Source organism: Chrysemys picta, chromosome 20 (genome assembly GCF_011386835.1).
Source record: "Chrysemys picta bellii isolate R12L10 chromosome 20, ASM1138683v2, whole genome shotgun sequence".
Taxonomy (NCBI): domain Eukaryota; kingdom Metazoa; phylum Chordata; order Testudines; family Emydidae; genus Chrysemys; species Chrysemys picta.
The window spans coordinates 16,204,621-16,218,776 of NC_088810.1; the positions used below are offsets into that span (position 1 = coordinate 16,204,621).

Below are 14,156 nucleotides of genomic sequence, written 5' to 3' on the forward strand. Positions count from 1 at the left end.
GAGCTGAGTGGTTTCTGGAAATGCAATGCAAGCAAGAATGTATTACTACCAACCAATGATTCAGCTAGCCAGCAGAAGGCCCCTGTATTCACACATGGGTGTTAGCTGATATCCATGTAGCGCTCCTGTACAAGTGGGGGCACAAGTTATGAAAACCATCTCTCCTCTCTTACCCTCCATGGTATATAATGGGTAAAACCCAGAATTAGGACCCAGGAAATCTAGGTTCAAAGACCAGGGCACTCTCTCACTGCATGACCTTGGGCACGTCACTTTCAATCTGTCTCTCTGCTTCCCCATCTGTGAAATAACATATCACCTTGGTAAAGGGCTTGGGAGAACCTCATCCGAAGGGAGCTGAAATGTGTTCTTTAGAAACCAAGAACTCATGGCCGCTTTAGAACAACCAGCACTTTATTAAGCATCTGGATTTGACTTTTGGTTCCAGATTTAAAAAAAAAAAAAGTTAAACCATCAAGGCAAAGAATGGCCATGTCAGATTTGTAACTGTAGTCGATAAACATAAAAAACTCGCCTTAAACCTCCCGCCCCCCCCCTCCCCCCCCGCCCCCAACACTTCACCCTGAATAGTCGGAAGAGCAAAGGTGACCACGCAAGAGTGAAAAACGTGGCTAGGAAGAGGAAAACCAAGCCACGTCTGCTCCTGCCTGTGCAGCATACATCCAAAAGTTGTTGCCTTTGATAGTACTTGTTGGACCACCTGGGAGTTAATCGTCAAGTTACAGTGTGAAGACGAGTGTTGCTCATTAGTGAAGGGAGCTATTATCAGAGTTGCTCAGAGACTCATGATGAGATGTAAGTCCCTAGATCTCTAGACCTTGATGACCTCAGTAGGTACCAGGGTAATCAAATGTGGAAACCGCTGTCTGGTTTGACTGGCTGATTCCTATCCCATTTTATCATCTGCATCCATGTGATTCTTGCACAAAGACAGGTTGTAGGATAGAACGTGACTTAATTGGATTAGGTTCAACACCACCGGCTGACTCCTCATGTCCTTGTGGGATGACTGTGACTTCTTGCTAACTGCCCAACTCCCCCATCCAGATTTTATCCCCTGATAAATGCAGGAGTGTTGGCCGTTCTCAGGTCCCTCCCTAACCTTGCATGGGCCAGCGAGACTCTACAGGTGTACAGACTGCGTCTGTCACTCCACCTCAGAGCTGCGAGAACGAGTGCCATCACAGCCGGCAATGGGAAGGAGAAGCCGAGGAGAGCATCGTGCCCTGTGTAACCCGGGTGAGGGCTAGAGTTCAGGCACCATCTGTTGTCCTGACCGAAGGACAAAGCTCCCCTTTTTCCCTAGTGGGACTTGACTGGTGGTTGCATGAGCAGTCAGAGGGCCGCTGGTCAGTGCCTGCGGTCGCATCCTTCCAGCCAGTGGCACATGCCTAAGGGCTTGCTCTGACCTCAGGGCAACCACCACCAGAGTGTGTTCCTATGTGCAGGTAGCTTGTTGCCTTGAAAGCGAGAGTCCTGGCAAGCTCTGCAGGCCGGGCTGCCTGGGTCATGGGAATCCCTCCTCTCCTCTTGCTAAGAGCCCCCTGCAGCCCCAGGCCCATGCTCAGGGGAGGCGGTAATCGGACGCGTCTTTCTCCATGTAGTCCGTCCAGGTGGAGGAGGACGTGCTCCGGTACGGGTCCAGCAGGATCCGGAAGCAGCGGACAATCAAAAGGCCCAGGAAGATGAAGAGGAAGAAGACGAAGACAAAGGCTGCCTTCTGCTCCAAGGTCAGGGACGGGGTCGGAATGGGCAGGGCAACTCCTGGCACAGGCAGGGCAACTCCCGGCACGGACAGGGTGGTACTGAGGACGTCCTCTGCCATGGTGAGGAACGACGGGCCTGGAGGGTCGTCACTGGCTACTTACGGGGCCTGCAATCAGAAAGCACTTCTCACTGTTAGATCCCCAGGGCACTAAGCAGCCCTATCCTTAGCCAGGGCCTAGGGCAGGTTAGTCCTCCGGGGCGGGGCTTTGCTCAGCCTGATTTCAAGCAGCCCAGGCAATGGGGCTCCCACCTTTTCCTCTGCCCCCCACAGCTGGGGAGTGGCCCTGTACCCAGCTCTAAGGATTGCTGCAGTGTAGGGAGCCATCATGGCCCTTCTGCTACCTCCAAGCCCAGCAGCTGGGGCAGAGGTGGGGCTGGAGGGAGGAAATGGGGCAGCGGTGGGGTTTCCTGGCTTCCTCCACCCCACTGGGGGTAACAGCTCATCATGGCCATTGCCACTGGGTAATTTAGAGTTGTCTACATACTCCCTCAATTCTAATCCCCAGCTCTTCTCTGGCACCTTTCAGCAGCAAAGCGCTTTGCTTGGAGGGCCAGTGTCGTTATCCCTCTTTTGCAGATGGGGAAACTGAGGCACAGCACAGGGAAAGTGGCTTGCCCAAGATCACCCCATGACAGAGCTGGGAATTCCTTGTTCTATCCACTAGGCCATGCAGCCTCCTTCGTGGCAGCCTGGCAACGGGAGACACGAAGGTCTCAGAGGAGTTCTCGGGACCTGCTGCTGTTAATTTTTAATCCATTTTGGAACAGCGGGGAAATTCCAGAAGACTGGGAGAGTGCTACTTAGAATGACCCGGGTAGGCCAGTTGGTTAACTTGGCTTCAGTCCTGGGCAAAATAATGGAAAACTTGATACAGCATTCAACTGATACCCTGTTAGAGGATAGCAGTGCAATTTCAGCATGGTTTTATGGAGAATAGATCATGCCAAACAAACCTGATTTCATCTTTTGAGGAGTGTGCTGGTTTGGCTGCGCCGGGTAATGGGGTAGATGTAATAGACAGACTTTTTTAAGGTGTTTGACTTAGTACAGCACCACATTCTGATTACGAAATGAGCCCTATACACTATAAATCGGGCAACAGTTCAATGGCTTAAGAACTGGGTAATGACAGAGTGGAGGGGGTTCAGCAGGAATCCGCGGTAGGCCCAATGCTCTTCAACAGCTGCATCAATGATCTGGATGTAAATATAAAATCACTGCTGGTGAAATTTGCACATGACACAAAGATGGATGGAGCGGTGGGTACTAGTGAGTCCAGGGCAGTCATACGGAGCAATCTGGCTCACTTGGTAAGCTGGGCCCTTTCCAACAAACTGTTTTAATACAGCCACATGCGAAGGTATCCACCAGGGCTGCCCAGAGGGGGGCTGCAAGTGGGGCAATTTGCCCCGGGCCCCACAGGGGCCCCCATGAGAATATAGTATTCTATAGTATTGCAACTTTTTTTTTTTATGGAAGGGGCCCCCAAAATTGCTTTGCTCCAGACCCCTGAGTCCTCTGGGCAGCCCTGGCATCCACTGAGGATCAAGGAAGGCCAGCTATGCCTACAGAGTCGGGGGCTGTCTGCTGGAAAGCAGAGGGTCTGAAAAGGATCTAGAGGACGCAGTGGACAAGCACTGGCCACGTGCTCTCGGTGACACGCTGAGGCAAAAGGCTAATGCGATCCTTGGATGGATAAATGGGAGGAATGAGCAGAGGTAGGGAGGTGATTTTACCTCGGTACATGGACTTAAACTGTATGAAAAAAACACCCCGATATCTTCTGGGCGCAAGCCATTAACCCCTGATATAGAACAAGGCCTGTCTCTCACACACGCACACATTCTCTGCACAGCTGTCACACACACGCACTACGCTAGCACACCCCTCTGTGACTGAGAGTAAAGGAGCTAAGGCCGTTGGGCACCCAACTCAAAGGGCAATTCAGTGGGTTTGAGGCATCTGTCTCCTTCAGCTTTCCTTTGACAATAGCCTATAGCTACATATCGCAGACTCCCCTCTCCCTGACTACTGCCAGACACTTCTCTGGGTTTGTTACTCCCCTGCCCTGGGGAGGTGGAATTTGGCCCAGTGTTGATGGTATGTAGAGCAGGACAAACATCTTTCAGTTAAAACTTTTTCAGCAAAAGAAGCAGGTTTGGTGACATCAAATTGTTCCGTGAGTTCATGGCGCTTTCATCACATTGTTCATTGAAAACAAAACAAAGTTATACCCCTCTCCCTGCAAAATGTTTCGATTTTTTTGGTTCAAAACACCTTTGTTTGTCAGTTTCTTTTAATTTTATTTTAAATTAAGAACATAGAAGTGCTTGAAACTGGAAGTTTGTTTTGGGTCAAATTAAACGTCGTATTTGACCCAAAATATGTTTTTTTGGTGAGGTTTTTTTTTTTATTTTACAATTTGCCAAAAATTTCAAAATATTTCCCTTTTCAGTCTGATCCGAAATGAAATGTCCCCCCAACTCATCAAAATTGCCAAAAATTCAGGCATTGGTCCAGCTCTGATTGGAAGCTGTTTGAGCCAGACTCCCTAACGGGGACAGGTATAAAGCTGCAATATTATAGCAACTAGAGGCCCCCCAGTGGGATCAGAGTTCTGTTGGGCATGCATGCACCTGCACACACACACACACACACACACACACACACACCCCTCCCCATCAGTTCAGGATATAGACACACACATAGCCTAACACACACACACAGCCTGGCCTGGCCTGCCCCTGGAGACTTGTGCGTGCATGCACCTGTACACCCCCCCCCCCCTCCCCATCAGTTCAGGATATAGACACACACATAGCCTAACACGCACACACACACAGAGCCTGGCCTGGCCTGCCCCTGGAGACTTGTGCATGCATGCGCCTGTACACTCACTCACACACACATACACACACACCTCTCCCCATCAGTACTGGATATAGACACACACACAGCCTACACAAACACACACTTCTCCCCGTTAATACAAAGTATGGACAAATAGCCTCTCTCTCTCTCTATATATATATATATATACACACACCACCTCTATCATTATACTATATACAGTACAGTATACGTATAGAGTGTGTGTGTATATGTATCTATGCAGACAAACACATTATACACATGTTACATGCAGACATGCACCTTTCCCCACTGGCACATTATATCTGAATCACTCACCCCTCCCCCTGTTCTAGAGCCACACACACACACACACACACACACTCACACTGTATGAGGGACACCAAGTTGTCCCCTGTACACACAGCACACCCTGGAAGTTGGGAGGATCGGTGACTATGTCCCACTCCGGAGCATCTCTCTGCATGAGCCTGCCCCTCTCCATCCCGCCCCCTGCACAAGAGCCGAGCGGGGCTCAGGAGAGAGCCACACACCCAGCAAGAGCCTGTCGCGGGCACTGCTGGTACATACCGCCGGTGCGCAGAACTCCATGTGCGGCACAGTCCCTCGCCACCCCAGCCAGGGGCTCTGCATTGGCAGCGATGCCCACTGGGATGCTGAGCAGCGGGGATGGGCTGCCCAAGCCGCAGAGTGCTGTATGGAGACGCCGCCGGCTGCTCAACGCGGGACGGGTTCGGTTCATAGATTCACGGATTCCAAGGCCAGAAGGAATGACTGTGCTCGTCCAGTCTGATCTCCTGGATGACACAGGCTGGAGACGGTCCCCAAAGTTTAGCCCTTCCCTTGGCCCACGTCGGCCCCTGAGCCCCCTTGATCTCCCAGCCATGCCCCTCTGCCCATTTCTCAGGGACTGCGGCTTGATCGCCTTCAATCTCACGCACACAGCGATGCCTGGGATGCTTTGAAGCAGTTGCCCATGGCAACCAGTATCTATAGCGACGCCTGAGTGATGCCTGAGCCAGCGTCCCTGCCCACGCGTTGTGCCCAGTGGCCAGGGATGGGGCTGCCCCTGGTGGTGCCCTAGGCTGCGCCCAGACCTGCCACCCCCGAGCGGGGTGCGCGCCGAGCGGCTGAACGTGCAGAGGGCTCTGTGTGGAGCTCAGGGCATCCCTGGCTCTGCCAGCTGCCACAGAGGGTGGCACGGAGCCCCCGGCAGCAGCATCTGGGCTGGGAATGCGCGGAGAGGGGAATGGGGGGGGGCTGTGGGCACAGGGGAGAGTATTTGGGGAGGGAGTATTTGCACAACAAACACAGAACTACACCCCCTTACCCACTGACTGGCCAGCAGAGACCTCCCTGCAACCCCCCCCACACACACACACACCGACCAACCCCGCCCCACACTGACAACTCACATACACACAGACCCCCCACCTCACACACTGACCAACCTCCCCACAGACCCCCCCACCTCACATACACTCTGACCAACCCACACACACACTGACCAACCCCATACACACACTGACAACCCACATACACACAGACCCCCCACCATAGATACTGATCAACCCCCGCACACACACACTGACCAATCCCCGACACACAGACCCCCCACCTCACACACACACTGACCAACCATCCCCAAACACTGACAACCCACATACACACTGACCCCCACCTCACACACACACTGACCACCCCCCCCCCACAGACCCTCCACCTCAGACATACACTGACAACCCTGCCACACCACCTCTCTCTCTACCCTGCACACACACACACACACACAGAACCCCCCTACCCCACTTTACACACACAAACAGACCCCTCACCATGCACACGGATCACAACACAGACACAGATAGACCTACCCTCCCACCCCCACACAAAGAATGCATGCATGGCTGCCCACACAGCCCCATGCCCCTCATTTACAGCCCCCCACCGCACACACATACACACAAAGAACACATATACAGACCCACACAACCACGCATCTCACCTCTCACACCTACACAAGCCAGACATCTGCACACAAACACATACATCAGACACCCCACCACTCCACATACACCCCCCACCACCTCTAAGCTCACATGCTACACGCTGGCCAATACAAACGCACCTACCAGAGACACACACAGGCCAACACAAACATGCCCAGTCCCAGGTCCCCCAACACACACACAGACCCCTTCTCACACACTCCCACACACTCTCATCCGGCCTCTGGAACCGCCACCCAGTTCCACGCACTGTGAGTCTACCTGTCAAATACACCCGGCGCCAGTGTTTGTGTTACCAGCACACGCAGCTGGTTGACACTGAGCCCCTCTCCCACTGAATTCCCGACAGAGACAGTCTAAACAGATGAGGCAGGCAAAAAGTGGGAGGGGAAACTGAGGCACAGGAAGTGACTTGCCCACGGTCACCCAGCAGGGTGGGACCAGTCTGCAGCGTGTGGCACTGCTGAGCAACTCCTCAGGAATTCCCCAGCCTTTACCGTGGTCCCTCCCGTGCCATCCCCAAGCACAACATTCAGCCATGCAGGCACCTGCTCCTGGAGCGAGCCACAGCACCGTGGCCATGCAGGGTGGGTGGACCAAACCCCTGGTGCCCAGGGGAAAGGGTTTCTTGCAGGCGTGTAGACGGGGGAGGCTCTAGGTGCCTAGAGAAAGGGAGACGCAGCCTCTGCCCCAAGGAACTCCCGATGGCAGACAAGGGCCCAATTCTGAGCCGTCCCGCAGGGACACATACGTGCCAGTTGCTGGGATGCTCGTCTGCAAAAGCCCCCTCTCCCAAGAGGCCCTTCCAGCAGCTGAGAAGAGCTGGAATCATAGAATATAAGGGTTAGAAGGGACCTCAGGAGGTCATCTAGTCCAACCCCCTGCTCAAAGCAGGACCAATCCCAGACAGATTTTTGCCCCAGATCCCTCAATGGCCCCCTCAAGGATTGAACTCACAACCCTGGGTTTAGCAGGCCAATGCTCAAACCACTGAGCTATCCCTTCCCCGTTGGGCTGAGGGCCATTCCATCACCTCCCGGCCAGTTGGGGAACTCCCTGCACTGGGGCTGGTTGAACAGCCAAGCGCTGTGTGTGTGGGAGGGTGCGCGTTGAGCCCCCGGACCTCCTTGAGAGCTGCAGGATGCCGGGGCCAGGCTGACCGCGCAGTGGAAAGCAGCAGGTGACCGTAGTGCAGCCATCATCCATTGCAACAGCGCAGGAGCCAGGCCGGGATTGGAGGGAGCCTGCAAGAGCCAGAGGGAACCACAGGGCCTGTCTGTATCCCGCAGCCTCTTCACTAAAGAAGCCCCCTTTATGTTCATTGCAGCCCAGCCTGGTCCCTTCTCTCCCAAGGGAGCAGGGCTGGGGGCACCGGTGACTCTCCATCCACCCAGCTCACGGCCCATGTGAAATCACAGATTGCGCCGTCATATTGAATCCGAAGAGTTTAGCCTGACACGGCCGGAAGTGGCTCCATGCCAGAAGAGACCAGTCCTGGTGGGGTCCTGGAGCCAGGGACCTGCACTCCCACCAGCGGCACTGGAGTTCATCACAGCAAATAAACGGAGGGGTGGGCAGTGGGATCTGAATGGTTCTGGTTCATTCCCCCCTCTGAGCATATTTAATCAGAATGAAACTGAATGAGGACCAGCTCCCTGCTGTTGTGCCTGGCTGGGAACCCGCCCGCAGCCGGGAGCATGAGCTGGGCGGGTGTGTTTGGGGGTGTCCCAGCAACAGCAGCCTGTGGGGGCGGGGGCCAGTGCGCAGTGCCTGATGGTTCTCCTCCAGCTCACCCCGCATCCCTGTGTTGGCTCCCGATTGGCCGTGGTGCAAGCGAGAGTGGGAACCGGAGCCTGGGAATTCAAATCTACCCAGCCATTTCTAGTGACGCCTCCCCACCCATCACCCTGGCATCTGGGCACAAACCCCAGAGCCGTTAGTCATCTGGGCCCCACCAAATCCCCAGTGCATCATGGGAATAAAAGTTGGAGCTTAGCAAGGATGGGGGAGGGGGAAGGATCATTAATTGGCTCCTGGCTGCTGATCACCCTTCCCCCTCCCATGGGAGCGCCGCTGTCCCACTTGGCTTCTGAACCCCCTCACTCACCCCCAGCTGCCGATCCCTCTCCCCCCTCCTGTGGGAGCCCCACCCCCCTCTTTTTCATGGGAGTGGATGGACTTTTTTCTGATGCTTATTGATTTCAAATGCTTCCCCTTTCTGCGTCCGTTTCTTGGCTCATTCACTGCGTTGGCAACGGCTGTTTAAAGTGTTTGTTGTACCCTGGGTGTTCCTGGTTTCGTTACCTTGCATGCCTGAAGCAATGTGAGCTCATCTGTAAGTGCACCAGGTTTGCACCAGGAGACTTTTCATTCCTAGAGCTCAACGGTCTTGCTAAAGGATGGAGAAACTGAGGCACAGAGTGGGGGGAGCGACTTGCCCAAGTTCACCCAGCAGCTCAGAGGGAGAAGTGGGAACTGAAGCCAGGTTTTTGCAATCCTAGCACGCTGCTCTAACCACTAGGCCAGATGGGGTTAGCACTATTGATCGGCCCCAATAGAAGCAGCAAATGGACAGGTTCCCTGGTCCACAGAAGGCCCCAATCCTGAGAGACGGGCTGGAACGAGTGGGCCCACTGAGGCCCCAGAAGACTAGGTGCTAGTTCGCAGTTGAGGCTTCACCAGAGACGCCTTATGGAGGCCTTGCCCGGCAGGGCCCTTGTGGGGATCTCTGGTGAGCTGATTAGCGCGTGTGTACGTTCTTTGATTGTTTTCTCTGTAGTGCTTCTACCCTACGAATACCTGGGCTTGTACAGGAAAGGTTGGGCGGCCCCTGCTAGCCGCAGCAATTACCCTCTCACCGTCTCTGAGCAGAAAGGCAAAGCAGGTTTGCTGAGACAGTCGGATTTGGCTGGTGAATCCACAGTATAATCGGGGAGCTGGGAGGCCTGGTCAGGAGGGAGAGAGATGCTGGTCTCCGCTAGGACAGATGCCAACCAGGGGAGCTGGAACCTGGCTGGTGGCTGCCCGTGTTGGACTACAGAAGGGGAACACCGGGGCAGTTGCCCTGAATTGTGACAACATTGATCCATTGCAGTATGTTTATATTGTGAGCTCGTTAGGTCAAGGGCCAGGTCACCTGTCTCTCTGGGAAGCAATTAGCGTACAGCTGGCACTAATCAGCGTTAAAGGCCTGGGAGGATTTTCCACTGCACTCAGGGTTCATCACAGCGTCCCACCCAAATTCCAGCCCCGCTCATCCGTTCCATCCCCCAGCGCCCCCACACCAATCAGCGCCTTTTCACTTCCTGTCCCAAAGGGTCACCGTGCGCCGTGAAACGCTGGCCACGTCCCACCGCAGAGGCGGCTGGATTGCAGTGGAGACGGCCCAACAGCCCCGTAGTTATCCTGTCAGCTCAGCAAGGCTGGATTTTCCAAGGGGCAATAGGATTTAGACCCTTTTGGCAATCCCGTCCTAAGGGCTTTGGGATCCTTTGGAGACAAGCTATCCTCAAGAGCGCAGACATTCATCGCATCACTGCCTTGCTTCCAGTGTGGTGCAGAGCCCAGAGCGCTGCACTCGCTTAGAATTTATCAGGCCCTGGTGCCCAGCCCAGTACAGATTTCAGCTTCCTAATGCGGTTTTGCATCCGCCATTTATCCCAATTACTGTGCACGCTGCATCTATCACAATATGTGCTCCTAGGAGCGGAAGAGAACATTGATTTGCCCCTGGGTGAGCGGGGGTGTGTGCAGGGGCGGGGGGGAAGAGATTCAAATAATTCTTCCTTTTTAAACAACAAAATGACCAGCTTTGGGGCATTTGAAACAAACCGCGCAGGTTGGCTCTGACGGCCGGACTGCGCTGAGCGAAACAAATGAAGGTTAGAGAGATCAGGGGCAGGGGAGGGAAACTCACTAGGGCTGGGGCTGCAAAAATGGTTTCTGAACAGCCGCGGAGACCAGGCGTTTAGCTCTTTGGGGTGGGCGGTGTCTTTCGGTGCTGTGTTCGTACAGCGCCTGGCACCCTGGGGTCTTGGGCCATGACTGGGGAAGGTGCTGCCCGAATACGGATGGTAAAAAATAGCAACAACACTCGTGCCAATGTATTCAAACTCAGGGTCTTCAGAGCTGAGTAAATGATTGAGCTAGAAGATTAGCGTTTATAAGCCCTGGAAGAAAGGCCAGATTGGACTGGCCAGAGCCCTAGGATATATGTTGGATGGAGCATCCCAATACATCCTGGCTGGGGCTACCGGTTAAGTGGGGCCTACAGGAATAGGCCTTTTCGAGCAGCAGCATGGGCCACAGAGTCCACAGGCTGGGAGTCTATTCCTGGCTCTGCCTGTGACAAACCTGTTTCTCCTCGCACCCTTTGTCTGTTGAACCTGGGAGCTTGTCAGGGTTGGGTCCGTCTCTCACGCTGGGCACACTGGGGTCCTGAATTGGCTTCGGGGCTATAGGGGCTACCTGGCTAGAACTAACAAACATCAGCGAGTCCAAGCGCCAATGAGCATGTGCTGAGCTTCTCTGGCCACGAGGGGGACCTGTTGGCCCATCAAATTCTCCCTCTGGCTGGAAATGGTGAATGTTGTGGGTCGTAGGCTGGGTTTGAAGGTTCCACCAATGTCACGGGAGCGGAGAACCCACCAGAGTCTGCCAGGGCCATGGAGAGCCCACACAGAACTACCAGGGAAGGACCAACCGCGGGGAACAGGTTAGTTTTAATCAGACCCCAACAGCCCGCAGAGGCCCCAGCGTGCTAGGTGCTGTACATACATGCATACATTCCATGCTAACAGATCGTGCCTGCCCTAAAGGGCTCACAGTATAAAGAGACAAAGGGCATGAGGAGAAACTGAGACACAGAGAGGGATAGTGACTCACTCAGTAGCAGAACCAGGATTGGAACCCAGGTGTCCTGGCTCCCAGCCTGCTGCCCTTCGGGCTAAAGCATGTTGGCTGCCCGGGGCTGCTGATTGTTTCCATCACTCCTCTCTGAACCCCTACTTCTGCTTTCTCCAAGACAGGGGTGTGTGACCATAATTAATCAATTCTAATTGACACGGGGCTCTCAGAACCCAGCCCAGCACTGCCGGTCACAGCCAATCCGCTGGTTTCCATAACGGGATTGGACAATGGTTCGGATTTTAATCCTTCGACAGTTTAAGGCTTGGTTTGTTTGGTTGGACGGGGCAGGACAGAAGTTTACATTGAGCTGTCTGTAGTAACACCCAGTCGTTCTCCGGCCTCCCCAGCGCATTGAGAACCCGGTCGGCACGTGCCTCACTCAGATGGTTCCTTCTGACCTCTATTACTGGCCGACGCTATTTTTTTTTTTGACATTGTGCTGCCCATTCACCTGGCTTGGTCAGGTCCCTCTGAAATGCCTCTAGCCAGGAGGAAGCCGAATTATTTGGCAGAATTGGCATGATCTGCCGCTTTGCTTCTCCCTCTCTGACTTAGCTCATCAAGGAACAGCTGAGAGGCCAGTCCTGATTCCACAGGGAATCCTTGTGCTATTCCCATACGCCGCCGCAAGGGGATGGACATGTCTGGTACTTGTGTGACAATGTCCTATTTCGAGCCGGGCCCTCCTCCCCCCACACTAGGGTCCTCCAGTAGAGTTGGGAGCCACCTTGATGCTTCAAGTGTATTAAGCACCCAGGACCAGGCGCTACCATAACACATCTCGTTGTTAGTATTAATTGTGTATTACGGTCATGGAGCAGAACCCCTTTGTGCTAGGCGCTGTACAGACAGAGAACAGAGACAGTCACAGCCCTGGAGAGCTTGCAATAATTGTTACCAGATTTACAGGCAAGCACACACACACACCTAGAAATGCACACACACAGGCACACACAAATGTGCACGCACTCACACAAACGTATGTGCACACATGTAAATGCACACATACCCAAATGCGTGCGCACACACAAATGTCAGTGCACACACATTGTCAAGGCTGCTTCCCCACTCTGAACTTTAAGGTACAAATGTGGGGGCCGGCATGAAACTTCTAAGCTTAACTACCAGCTTAGATCTGGTCCGCTGCCACCACTCCCAAATGTGCTAATTCCCTTCCCTGGGTAGCCTTGAGAGACTCTTCACCAATTCCCTGGTGAATACAGATCCAAACCCCTTGGATCTTAAAACAAGGAGAAATTAACCATCCCCCCTCCTTCCTCCTACCAACTCCTGGTGGATCAAGATCCAACCCCCTTGGATCTAAAAACAAGGAAAAATCAATCAATCTTAAAAAGAAGGCTTTTAATTAAAGAAAAAGGTAAAAATCATCTCTGTAAAATCAGGATGGAAAATAACTTTACAGGGTAATCAAACTTAAAGAGCCCAGAGGAATCCCCTCTAGCCTTAGGTTAAAAATTACAGCAAACAGAGATAAACACTCTAGCAAAAGGTACATTTACAAGTTGAGAAAACAAAGATAAAAACTAACACGCCTTGCCTGGCTGTTTACTTACAAGTTTGAAATATGAGAGACTTGTTCAGAAAGATTTGGAGAGCCTGGATTGATGTCTGGTCCCTCTCAGTCCCAAGAGCGAACAACCACCAAAACAAAGAGCACAAACAAAAGCCTTCCCCCACCAAGATTTGAAAGTATCTTGTCTCCTTATTGGTCCTTTGGGTCAGGTGTCAGCCAGGTTACCTGAGCTTCTTAACCCTTTACAGGTAAAAGGATTTTGGAGTCTCTGGCCAGGAGAGATTTTATAGTACACAGGAGGGCTGTTACCCTTCCCTTTATAGTTATGACACACATGCACATAGAAATGTGCACACATAGAAATGCATGCGCACACACATGCACACACACAGATGTGCACGCTCACACACACCAATGTGCACGCACATACAAAAAATATAAATGCGCACACACAATATGCACACACACAAATGTGTGCATAGACACATGCGCACGCACACACAAATATAAATGCACACACACAAATGCGTGCATACACACATGCGCACGCACACACACACACACACACACACACACGTCCCTCTCCCAGTATTCACCCAAGCAACGGGCCACCAGCTCTGCCCTCCTTCCCAGAGTCGAGCCACCTGCCCGAGCTGGCGGTGGAACGGTTGAGGTGACACAGAAAGCGGACAGGAAACATGGTCAGAGAAACGTTCCCAGTCGATGCAGAGAGCGTAACACGGTGCATGATCGATAGATCATTAACTAAACCAGCGGGTGGTGACTGCAGAGCAAACTGCTCCATCCCCGCAAGGATATTCCACATGCAGAAAAAATCCATCCGTCGGTGCTACGATGCAATGAATCCACCGAGTTCGATGGGCGAGCACTTCCTAAGCCAGCGTTAGCCACTAGGGGAGGCTGTTGGAACAAGGACGTTGCTCCTTTTACGGCAAAACTACTTCCAAGGGCCTGGCTGGCTCCCATTCAGAAGTTCCTGGCTGAGTCCGGTGCAGCCCCAGGTACTCCTGCATGACCCCATCGA

General features: G+C 53.2%; 1 protein-coding gene across 4 annotated transcripts; it reads right to left on the reverse strand.

The window, feature by feature from the left end:
* Positions 1-561: 561 nt before the first annotated feature.
* LOC101943482 (cortexin-3-like) lies at positions 562-13,535 on the reverse strand. 4 transcript variants are annotated; one of them, XM_065574483.1, is made up of 3 exons: positions 5,231-5,706; positions 2,743-2,985; positions 562-1,894 (listed from the first exon to the last, which is right to left on the reverse strand). In XM_065574483.1, the coding sequence occupies exon 3, from the start codon at positions 1,844-1,846 to the stop codon at positions 1,586-1,588; it is 261 nt and encodes an 86-aa protein (XP_065430555.1). In that variant the 5' UTR covers positions 1,847-1,894; positions 2,743-2,985; positions 5,231-5,706; the 3' UTR covers positions 562-1,585. The 4 variants fall into 4 exon arrangements, with proteins under 4 accessions (XP_065430555.1, XP_065430557.1, XP_065430558.1 ...); XM_065574485.1 differs by lacking the exons at positions 2,743-2,985; positions 5,231-5,706 and adding an exon at positions 13,152-13,535; XM_065574486.1 differs by lacking the exon at positions 2,743-2,985 and having other exon boundaries at positions 5,231-5,707.
* Between the last annotated feature and the right edge of the window lie 621 nt (positions 13,536-14,156).